The 12500-nt window shown below is 42.6% G+C and overlaps 1 protein-coding gene across 8 annotated transcripts in view; it reads right to left on the bottom strand.

The window, feature by feature from the left end:
* Window positions 1-12500, bottom strand: part of LOC112234680 (target of Nesh-SH3) — a 53734-nt gene that overhangs the window by 39994 nt on the left and 1240 nt on the right. For all 8 annotated transcript variants that reach the window (XM_024402927.2, XM_024402928.2, XM_024402931.2 and 5 more), the window contains exons 2-6: window positions 5080-5259; window positions 4488-4556; window positions 4229-4361; window positions 3258-3436; window positions 1364-1413 (exon numbers count right to left, since the gene is read on the bottom strand). In XM_024402927.2, coding sequence (XP_024258695.1) covers window positions 1364-1413; window positions 3258-3436; window positions 4229-4361; window positions 4488-4556; window positions 5080-5259 — 611 coding nt within the window. The remainder of the gene's footprint in view (window positions 1-1363; window positions 1414-3257; window positions 3437-4228; window positions 4362-4487; window positions 4557-5079; window positions 5260-12500) is intronic.

Here is a 12500-nt window from a genome sequence, read left to right as displayed (position 1 = left end):
ATTACAGACTAGAGTACATTACAGACTAGAGTACATTACAGACTAGAGCACACTACAGACTAGAGTACACTACAGACTAGAGTACACTACAGACTAGAGCACACTACAGACTAGAGTACACTACAGACTAGAGCACACTACAGACTAGAGTACACTACAGACTAGAGTACATTACAGACTAGAGTACATTACAGACTAGAGTACACTACAGACTAGAGCACACTACAGACTAGAGTACACTACAGACTAGAGTACACTACAGACTAGAGTACACTACAGACTACAGACTAGAGCACACTACAGACTAGAGCACACTACAGACTAGAGCACACTACAGACTAGAGTACACTACAGACTAGAGCACACTACAGACTAGAGTACACTACAGACTAGAGCACACTACAGACTAGAGTACACTACAGACTAGAGCACACTACAGACTAGAGTACACTACAGACTAGAGTACATTACAGACTAGAGTACATTACAGACTAGAGCACACTACAGACTAGAGTACATTACAGACTAGAGCACACTACAGACTAGAGCACACTACAGACTAGAGCACACTACAGACTAGAGTACACTACAGACTAGAGCACACTACAGACTAGAGCACACTACAGACTAGAGCACACTACAGACTAGAGCACACTACAGACTAGAGTACACTACAGACTAGAGCACACTACAGACTAGAGTACACTACAGACTAGAGTACATTACAGACTAGAGCACACTACAGACTAGAGTACATTACAGACTAGAGCACACTACAGACTAGAGTACACTACAGACTAGAGTACATTACAGACTAGAGCACACTACAGACTAGAGTACATTACAGACTAGAGTACATTACAGACTAGAGTACATTACAGACTAGAGTACATTACAGACTAGAGCACACTACAGACTAGAGTACACTACAGACTAGAGTACACTACAGACTAGAGCACACTACAGACTAGAGTACACTACAGACTAGAGCACACTACAGACTAGAGTACACTACAGACTAGAGTACATTACAGACTAGAGTACATTACAGACTAGAGTACACTACAGACTAGAGCACACTACAGACTAGAGCACACTACAGACTAGAGTACACTACAGACTAGAGCACACTACAGACTAGAGCACACTACAGACTAGAGTACACTACAGACTAGAGTACACTACAGACTAGAGCACACTACAGACTAGAGCACACTACAGACTAGAGTACACTACAGACTAGAGTACATTACAGACTAGAGTACATTACAGACTTACAAAGCTAAATCACCAACATTGTACAGAACACTCACCACAGACACAGTGCACATTCTTTAGCAGGAGTAATAAGTGCAGGACGTACCAGAGGCGTCAGAGGGGTCCTTGGTCTGAAAGGTTTCTGCATGGTCTTCTCTGAAAACACAACCACAACACAAGAAGAATAAACATCTGGAACTAATAACATGTTACTAGTACTGGACCGTAAGGAATATATACAGTTGAAGTCGGAGGTTTACATACACTTAGGTTGGAGTCATTAAAACTCGTTTTTCAACCACTCCACACATTTCTTGTTAACAAACTATAGTTTTGGCAAGTCGGTTAGGACATCTACTTTGTGCATGACACAAGTCATTTTTCCAAAAATTGTTTACAGACAGCTTATTTCACTTATAATTCACTGTATCACAATTCCAGTGCGTCAGAAGGTTACATACACTAAGTTGACTGTGCCTTTAAACAGCTTGGAAAATTCCAGAAAATGATGTCATGGATTTAGAAGCTTCTGATAGGCTAATTGACATCATTTGAGTCGATTGGTGGTGTACCTGGGGATGTATTTCAAGGCTTACCTTCAAACTCAGTGCCTCTTTGTTTGACATCATGGGAAAATCAAAAGAAATCAGCCAAGACCTCAGAAAAAAAATTGTAGATCTCCACAAGTCGGGTTCATCCTTGGGAGCAATTTCCAAACGCCTGAAGGTACCACGTTCATCTGTACAAACAATAGTACACAAGTATAAACACCATGGGACCACCCAGCCGCAATACCACTCAGGATGGAGATGCATTCTGTCTCCTAGAGATGAACTTACTTTGGTGCAAAAAGTGCAAATCAATCCCAGAACAACAGCAAAGGACCTTGTGAAGATGCTGGAGGAAACAGGTACAAAAGTATCTATATCCACAGTAAAACGAGTCCTATATCGACATAACCTGAAAGACCGATCAGCAAGGAAGAAGCCACTGCTCCAAAACCGCCATAAAAAAGCCAGACTACGGTTTACAACTGCACATGGGGACAAAGATTGTACTTTTTGGAAAAATGTCCTCTGGTCTGATGAAACAACAATAGAACTGTTTGGCCATAATGGCCATTGTTATGTTTGGAGGAAAAAGGGAAAGGCTTGTAATCCAAAGAACACCATCCCAACCGTGAAGCACGGGGGGGGAGGGGGGGCAGCATCATGTTGTGGGGGTACTTTGCTGCAGGAGGGACTAGTGCACTTCACAAAATGGATGGCATCATGAGGCAGGAAAATGATGTGGATATATTGAAGCAACATTTCAAGACATCACTTAGGAAGTTAAAGCTTGGTCGCAAATGGGTCTTCCAAATGGACAATGACCCCAAGCATACTTCCAAAGTTGTGGAAAAATGGCTTAAGGACAACAAAGTCAAGGTATTGGAGTGGCCATCACAAAGCCCTGACCTCAATCCCATAGAAAATGTGTGGGCAGAACAAGGAGAACAACAAACCTGCCTCAGTTACACCAGCTTTGTCAGGAGGAATGGGCCAAAATTCACCCAATTTATTGTAGGAAGATTGTGGAAGTCTCCCAAAACGTTTGACCCAAGTTCAACAATTTAAAGGCAATGCTACCAAATACTAATTGAGTGTATGTAAACTTCTGACCCACTGGGAATGAGATGAAAGAAATAAAAGCTGAAATAAATCATTCTCTCTACTATTATTCTGATGTTTCACATTCTTAAAATAAAGTGGTGATCCTAACTGATCTAAGACAGGGAATTTTTTACCAGGATTAAATGTCAGGAATTGTGAAAAACTGAGTTTAAATGTATTTGGCTGAGGTGTATGTAAACTTCCAACTTCAACTGTATAAAAAAACAGGTGATATGTGTAAGATACTGACAGACTCAGTGCTGCATCCATTTATGGATGTGTTTGAAGGGGGAATGATTTGAGCGATGCACCATGGAAGGAAAGAGACAAAGTGTTTAGGTGACCTACCCATGTTGGTGTTGTGGATAACTGGCTTGCTCCACACTCCACTGCGTTCTTCGTTGTTGGGTCGGACACCAAACTCGTAGGCCGTGTTGGGCTTCAGGTTATCGATGACCATGTCGCTGGAGGGGCAGGTCTGTTGAGTCCACTTCCTGTTCCTCTCACGGTAACGCACTGTGTAGTGCCTGGGTCAACACAGATAGAAAACATAGAAACATAGAATGTAATAGAAATGTCAGACATTGTGTAGTAACATGGATACTACAGCAGGATGACATAGTTTCTAGGGACTCATTTGTAACACAACGGCTTGTTATTTAGCTGTGACAGCTGTCTGTTCACCATTTTGTGACAGTGACAGCTGTGAATGCAGAGCTGTAAGTTCTAGTTTCCTGGTTGAGATGTGTTGTGCAGGCCGTGGTCGTGAGCGACATTCAAGTGTTTAGAAAGCTAGTAGGAACTTTAGAGTTTGCTGTGAGCAGAGCAGGTTGAGGTCAAGCTTTCCAATGGGTTTTCCAAAGCTCAGTAGAGAGAAGAGGGGAAGTTTAGAGAGGTACAGTTGGTTGATGTGTAGGATGAGGATCACTCCACCACTACTAAACACCTGTGCCCTCGCCCCACTGCCTCCCTGGCGGAACAATGTGTTGCAGTTATACCAACATTTTAATGCTGTCTGTTGTGTATGACATACTGTAAATGTCAGGTGAGTGAAATACGTCCTTCTCAAGCTGTGAATATAATCTCCTTAGTGTGGTGGGACCCACTGTGTGCTTTTTGGCCCATCTGAGTACCCTTACTGCCCTGTGTCTCTATGGACAGAGAGCAGCATGACAAACCAGCACTGGAACGGGAACAACATGAACCTTTGTAGACGAGTTGGGACATGAGCTGTGTACCCGTAACCCCCTCACTGGCTCACTCTGCTGAGCGTGCATGTTTATGCGTCCTTACGTGTGTGTTGGTGTACTTTAACTCACCCGTCCTCCAGGCAGTCGTTCATGATGTCCCCCTCGTAGGGCATCTTGAGGAAGGTCCCCCAGGACAGCAGCACCGAGGTGGGGGTCACGGACCCAATCACCAGGTGCAGTGGCTTCTCCAGGTTCACCTTGCCTGGGGAGTCACAGGGGTCAGAGTTCAAAGGTCAACCTCATCAAATTCAAAGGTATAAATAAGAAAAGAGTCAATGTAATCTATCAAATGATTACTGGTAACACAGAGTTGGTGCACGTGCAGTACCTGTGCACTGTTTCTTCACATTGTTAACTGGGACGGGCTGGACAGCAATCAGGTACTTGGGTTCGGCATCTGGAAGAGAGATTCAGGGTTTAGCACTGCTATCAGAAGAAAGGTGTGTGTGTGTGTGTGTGTGTGTGTGTGTGTGTGTGTGTGTGTGTGTGTGTGTGTGTGTGTGTGTGTGTGTGTGTGTGTGTGTGTGTGTGTGTGTGTGTGTGTGTGTGTGTGTGTGTGTGTGTGTGTGTGTGTGTGCGTGCGTGCGTGCGTGCGTGCGTGCGTGCGTGCGTGCGTGCGTGCGTGCGTGCGTGCGTGCGTGCGTGCGTGCGTGCGTGCGTGCGTGCGTGCGTGCGTGCGTGCGTGCGTGTGCGTGCGTGCGTGCGTGCGTGTGTGTGAGCATCTGCATGTGTCTAAGTATGTGTGTTGTACGGATGTTGGATGAGTCAAGTGAGTCTGCACAGATGTGTCCTTTGTCAGTGATGCATAGAATCAAACCATGAAGATAAAACATGTGTGCCAGAGCAATCTACCACAGTTCATGGGGCATAATCATGCAATCATACATTACATACTAAACACACACACACAAACGCCTCACCGATCTCGGTCTCGTAGGGCAGTCCGTTCTCTGGGAGTTGGATGAACTGTTTAGAGAACATGCTGCTGCCGTAGCCCAGGATGTAGCCCTCCAGCTTGGTGTCAGCGTTGGGACGTACAAACTTCATCACGATGGTGTCGCCTGTAGCGTTGATCCTCACCTTCATGTTCTGACGTCTCACTAGGGGCAGAGGAGAGCATACAGTAGTCAGCATGGTGCGCACACACACACACACATGCCTCCCCCCTCCCCTCCTCCGGGGGTAGGCCGTCATTGTAAATAAGAACTTGTTCTTATTTGACTTGCCTAGTTAAATAAAGGTTAACTAAAAATAATCATAAATATGTAAATTACTGGTAGTGAACAGGGACTGAAGCTAGGAGTGTTAATTGGGTGAGAGTACTTTGGTCAGGTCTGTGTTGGGACTGAGACGGAATGGAAGGATACAAAGTTCCTGCTCCGTTAACTTGTGAAGTTAAACGCAAAAACAGAGAGAAGTAAACCAAAGGTCAGAATGATCAAATATGTCACTCGTTTCAGGAAACTAGCCATGTGTCGCACGTCAAAGACGAGGCATTTGAACATAAACATGTTTGTTTATGTTTGTTTGTGTTCTGGAACATGTGAACGTTCATGTGCCTTAAAAGCAAATGTGTATGTCTGAAAATACAAAGATTTGTTTTATTTTATTATGATCCTCGCTGGTTTAGCCATGGAAAAAGCCAGGCACCTTCCCGCTAGTCATGATTGGCTGAGATAATTGATGGGCTGGACACACCGAGAGATAAGTTCGGATTGGTCAGCCATGCAGCACGCTTCTATCTATAACATGAGCTGCTCAGTATGTGTAGGTAATTATTTCTCCGTCTATAACATGAACTGCTCAGTATGTGTAGGTAATTATTTCTCTGTCTATAACATGAGCTGCTCAGTATGTGTAGGTAATTATTTCTCTGTCTATAACATGAACTGCTCAGTATGTGTAGGTAATTATTTCTCTATCTATAACATGAGCTGCTCAGTATGTGTAGGTCATTATTTCTCTGTCTATAACATGAACTGCTCAGTATGTGTAGGTAATTATTTCTCTGTCTATAACATGAGCTGCTCAGTATGTGTAGGTAATTATTTCTCTGTCTATAACATGAACTGCTCAGTATGTGTAGGTAATTATTTCTCTATCTATAACATGAGCTGCTCAGTATGTGTAGGTCATTATTTCTCTGTCTATAACATGAGCTGCTCAGTATGTGTAGGTAATTATTTCTCTGTCTATAACATGAGCTGCTCAGTATGTGTAGGTAATTATTTCTCTGTCTATAACATGAGCTGCTCAGTATGTGTAGGTAATTATTTCTCTGTCTATAACATGAGCTGCTCAGTATGTGTAGGTAATTATTTCTCTGTCTATAACATGAGCTGCTCAGTATGTGTAGGTAATTATTTCTCTGTCTATAACATGAGCTGCTCAGTATGTGTAGGTAATTATTTCTCTATCTATAACATGAGCTGCTCAGTATGTGTAGGTAATTATTTCTCTGTCTATAACATGAGCTGCTCAGTATGTGTAGGTAATTATTTCTCTGTCTATAACATGAGCTGCTCAGTATGTGTAGGTAATTATTTCTCTGTCTATAACATGAGCTGCTCAGTATGTGTAGGTATTGTGTGTAGATTGCTGAGGATATTGTTTTATTTAATCCATTTTAGAGTAAGGCTGTAACGTAACAACATGTGGAAAAAGACAAGGGGTCTGAATACTTTCTGAAGGCAGTGTAAGACTGAATCGAGCTAGTTGGTCACGTATTTTACTTAATTATACAGTATGTGCATTTTGCAAACAGCAGTGAGATATTTAAGGGCAAACTAAATAGTTAATTAAGTTGAAATTGTGGAACATGCTTTTGAAAAAATAAATATGCACACACTGCCAGCAGCCGCCAGAGGTAAAGAGGTCGGCCAGAAATGAGGGGAAACCATGCTTTTGGTAAATAACCTTAAGCTTTGCCAACTGTGTGTTTTCTATCAAAACTGCATTTGTTTTTTTTCCTCCTCAATATTTCAGATCAAACAATGAGGGATTGGCTTTTGCTTTGGCTCCAAGGAGGGGGCTTCCAGTGTATGAAACATTTGGAACCTTCAGGCTGCGTTTCTCCAACTCCAAAACAAGCAAACATTTTCTCAGTCACCTAAGAACCTGGTCCAAACCCCAACAGTTTGGCCGTTCTTCACCAGGGGCTATTAGTCTTATCTGTATTTCCAGTTTGAAATGACTGGATGTTTAGAAATGGTCCGTCATTACTCAAATCATCTACAGAGCCTTCAGAATGTTTTCATACCTTTTGACTTATTCCACAATTGTTGTGTTACAGCCTGAATTCAAATGAAAGCTGTTCACAGCCAAGCCACAAGAACAGATGAGACTAGAAAGGAATATTAGCCAACAACAACACAGATAAGGAAGAGGATTTTGTTATTGTCTTGGATACAGGCAGTGAGGATTAAGAATGACCAATTAAGTTCCAACATCTCCAACGTAACAGAATGTTCAAACTGACCAAAGCTTTGTCACTGTTACCACGGACTTACAGCTTGAGGACCATATTCATCTTCATAACAAACACACTCACACTCACACAAACACCTAGGCTTGTACTGAGGGCAGCAGACCTGTAGATAGCCATCTGTAATCATGGACCTGACCTTACCAGCACCCTGTTATATGTAACGAATAAATACTTCAGTTGAATGTACCAATTGACTCTTTGACCTTGTTGGACCTCGTGGACCTCATGGCCTTTGACCATCTAGGGCCACAATTACTAAGCATTTGCACCAGGTGAAAAGCTCACACCTATAGCAACAACATATTACTAAACAATTGTGTTACCATATATGTTACTACACAGATATGAGAGAAACGTGAAATGTTTAGATAAAAACATTGAGAAAGCTAATTGGCTCTTCATCTGAGAAAATGTAGTCCACATGTTGTGACAGGGACACTGTGTGCAGTGTGCTTCATACTGTGTTCCAGGTCCCAGCAGCTAAGCACACTTATTTAATTATGCAATAGATCAGTAAATCATACATTCCTTCATAAATGTCATCTGAATGTTATTAGAAGGTGATAATCAATGCAAATTTCCCACAAAGCTACAGTATCCATCCAAGTGGTTACTAAGAGGGAAGATCAGTTAGATGTTTTGTTTTTATGGAGGAGAGCTCTGCCTGTCACCATGTTATCATGGGGTTTACTACAGCAACTTCCTCCACTCGCACGCTTCAACAAATATCAGAGAAACGACACAATCCTAAAATACAATCCTTTCTTGATCAAGAAATGAAACCTCCACCTCATACTGATAGTGAATAACCACAAAAATGGACCAGATAATCCATCAATCCATCAGCACACTTGACAAGACACAATAAACCCTCCCACTCTGATCCCACTGTATTCCTCTATGGCTGGATCATAGAGTCTCCTTTAGATTGAAGACACTGAGCGGAAACATTGACTGGAGGCGACTGGGCTTCACAATGGCCATCCCGACTCATCACTGGTGATGGATGGTCCTCTGGGGGAGGGAGGAGGTCGTTAGTTCTGTCAGTGGTTGAGCTCAGTGTTCTCGCAAATTCAGTGTGTGTGTGTGTGTGTGTGTGTGTGTGTGTGTGTGTGTGTGTGTGTGTGTGTGTGTGTGTGTGGGGGGGGGGGGGGCTTTGGAATCATTGTCATGTTGTTGATTTTAATCTTGCCAAACTAGGTCCTCTTGGCAGCTTGTTTTGTATTCTTAGTCTTTGGATTCCTCCTCCCTCATGTCCTTCTATACTTGTTCTTCTCCTTCCTCTGTTTGAAGGGACATTGACCACTATGATCCCACTGTATGCACATACAATACATAAAACACACACATTCACACACTACTGGGCAGGTTTTGTGTTTTAGGGGCTGTGTGGCTCTAATCTAGTTGAATACTGTGGGGCTATGTGGCTCAAGTCTAGTTCAAGACTGTGGCACTCTGTGGCTCTAGTCTAATTGAACACTGTGGGGCTATGTGGCTCAAGACTAGTTCAAGACTGTGGGGCTTTTTAACTTTAGTCTAGAAGAAGACTGTGGGGCTCTGTGGCTGTAGTTGACTTTATGTAGGCCAAGTCTGAATATTTTATGTCTGTTACCACTGATAACCTGAATGACCCTAGAAAGTTTTGGAAGGCTATTAAGTCTATGTCTGGTAACAGTAATGTTAATGTAATGTTAATGAAATACCGTCATGTGTTTTGAAGGACTCTGTTGCTGTATATGACAAAACTGAAATGCTGAATTGTTTCAATGAGCACTTTGTATCATCTGGTAGGCTGTTTGATTCGGTGTCCTCTGTCTCTGTACAACCCTGTGTGGATGAACCAGTGAGAGCTGGTCAATATTTTAGCTTTTGCCATTCTCAGTGCAGGTAGTACATAAAGTCCTGAAATCCTTAGATCAGAGAAAGCCTGCAGGTCCTGATCTTTTGGATCCCTGCTTTTTAAATCTGGCAGCTGATTTCATAGCTGAACCACTTACATCTCTGTTCAATCTAACCCTGGAATGTAATGAAATTCCAAAGATCTGGAAATCAGCATTTGTCTGACCACTTTTAAAAGGCGAGATCCAACTATTTTAAATAATTATAGGCCAATCTCAAAGCTGTCACCCCTGGTGAAAATACTTGAAACCCTTGTGAGTTTTTATTTACTAACTCTATTTTATCAATGTACCAATCAGGCTTCAGGAAGAAGCATAGCACAATTACAGCAGCCACAACTGTTTTAAATGATATCACTGAAGCCCTTGACAAAAAACAGCACTGTGTCTCACTTTTTATTGATCTCTCTAAGGCTTTTGATACAGTTGATCATGCTATACTAAGGCAGAGATTGTCGAGTGTAGGTCTTTCAGAGCATGCAGTTGCATGGTTTGCTAACTATCTGTCTGATAGAACTCAGTGCACTCAATTTGATGAGCCTATGTCTGTTAAATGTTCTGTCTTTAATGGTGTGCCCCAAGGCTCTGTACTTGGTCCTCTCTTATTCACAATTTATATAAATGATTTAGACAAAAATGTCCAAAATGCGAAACTTCATTTTTATGCTGATGATACTGTTATTTACTGTTGTGCCTCGTCTCTTACAAAAGCTTTATTTATATTTACAAAGCCATTTTGGGTTTATTACCTTTTAATTTGGCCATTTTTATTGTTCAGAAATGTGGTGGGTATTCTCTTTCTTTCGCTGGACTTTATCCTGCTAACTGTTCCAAATGTCCAAACTGAATTTGGTAAAAGGGCTTTTATGTACTCTGCACCATCGTCTTGGAACACCTTACAAAATACTTTTAAATGGGAAGAACTTGTCCCGATTGATACTTGAGACTGATTCCCTGACCTGTCAATGTTTTTAATCTCTTGAAAAAGAGATTTTAAATCTCAATGAGCCCTTCCTGGTTAAATAAAGGTTAAATAAAAAATATATTTAAAAAATGTAGCTCTGCTGGTGTTTGGCTCTCAGGTTTCCATCCTGGGAATGAGAAGGTGAAGAGCTGGGGAAGAATGGTTCCGCATCAGAACAAAAAGAGCGAGGCATCACCTACAGTATCACATAACTCCAATGGGGGACAGGGGAGGGTGTGGGGCTTGATAAGCTTTAGGGGGCTTTACACCACTGCACCACACCCTTGACCATGGGCCAGCCCAGCCATGCTCCAGGTTCTCAGGGAGGAGAGCTTTACCTCACAGCCCAGCCATGCTCCAGGTTCTCAGGGAGGAGAGCTTTCTGCACTGGTCTGCCTGATCTCATACTATATCTCCCACATCTGATCTCATACTATATCTCCCACATCTGATCTGATCTCATACTATATATCCCACATCTGGCTCAACTACAGCTGTTTTCTGCAGTGGCAAAAATATGTTTCTCTTTTCCCAACTCTCCCTTCCTTCGTCTCCCTCCATTGCTCTCCAATCATCCCTCCATCTGTCTAGCTATCTCTCAGCCATCCCCCCATCTGTCTAGCGCTCTCTAATCAATCCCTCCATCTGTCTTGCACTCTCTCATCAATCCCTCCATCTATCCAGCCCTCTCTCCATCTGTCTAGCTATCTCTCAGCCATCCCTCCATCTGTCTAGCCCTCTCTCATCAATCCCTCCATCTATCCAACCCTCTCTCCATCTGTCTAGCTATCTCTCAGCCATCCCTCCATCTGTCTAGCCCTCTCTCATCAATCCCTCCATCTGTCCAGCCCTTTCTCATCCATCCCTCTATCTTTCTAGCTCTCTTATCCATCCCTCCATCCCTCAGGCTGTAAGAGCACATACAACTGAAAAATTAAAGAAGAGTCGCACACTGTAGGAGCTCAGATGCAAGAATTTAATACCATCGTTTCAACAGCCATGCTGTCTTCATCAGTATTTAATACACCTAACATACACAAAGAGATATATAGTGCATCAACAACATGGCACATTGCAAAAAGGACCAAACTGCCACAACCCTGACCTGTAACCTGGAAACACTTTCATTTGTAAAGACTGGACACTATTAATAGGAGTTAACCTCTCTTACCCTCGCCTGCCCACCTTGTTTCACGGAAATAGGACAAACTCAGGTGACTCTTAAAAAATCCAGCACAAGCACAATTTTGGACACGGCCAGTTGTGAATAGTGAAAACCTTGGAACACCTTGCTCCCGGTCAACTAAAGACAGTCCATGGATTTTCAACATGATGTACAGTAGGCCTACAGAAGACACAGAGTACTGTATTCTACTGTGTACCTATAGAACAAACTTTATCTCTCAATTGAGTGCATGTGTCTCGGCACACATTTACAGAACCACTAGCTTTTCAGGCAATATGGGACAAGGCAATGGCCACCTGTGGTTGTCACGGCAACATATGCAGCACAGCACCTTTCGGCTGCCATGTGATAACGGTCAAATGCAATAACACATGATACATTAACAACCACATTACATACCATCCAACATACAGTATGATTAAGCAATAAGGCACAAGGGGGTGTGGTATATAGCCAATATACCACAGGTAAGGGCTATTCTGAAGCACGACGCAACGCGGAGTGCCTGGATACAGCCCTTAGTCATGGTATATTGGTCATATATCACAAACCCCCGAGGTGCCTTATTGCTAGTATAAACTGGTTACCAACGTAATTAGAGCAGTAAAAATAAATGTTTTGTCATACCCATGGTATACGATCTGTTATACCATGGCAGTCAGCCAATCAGCTCAAACCACCCAGTTTATAACAACAATTGCATAGCATTAATCATAGTGTACATAGACCACGACCACAACCACGTAGTGTGAAGTACACAGACTGTTTTGGAGCATGGTCTCAGTGGACATAGTCTCAGTGTAAGC

This window comes from Oncorhynchus tshawytscha, linkage group LG03 (genome assembly GCF_018296145.1).
Source record: "Oncorhynchus tshawytscha isolate Ot180627B linkage group LG03, Otsh_v2.0, whole genome shotgun sequence".
In the NCBI taxonomy this organism is placed as follows: Eukaryota; Metazoa; Chordata; class Actinopteri; order Salmoniformes; family Salmonidae; genus Oncorhynchus; species Oncorhynchus tshawytscha.
Note: the sequence above shows the minus strand (reverse complement) of the source record. Positions and strands in the feature narration are given on the sequence as shown.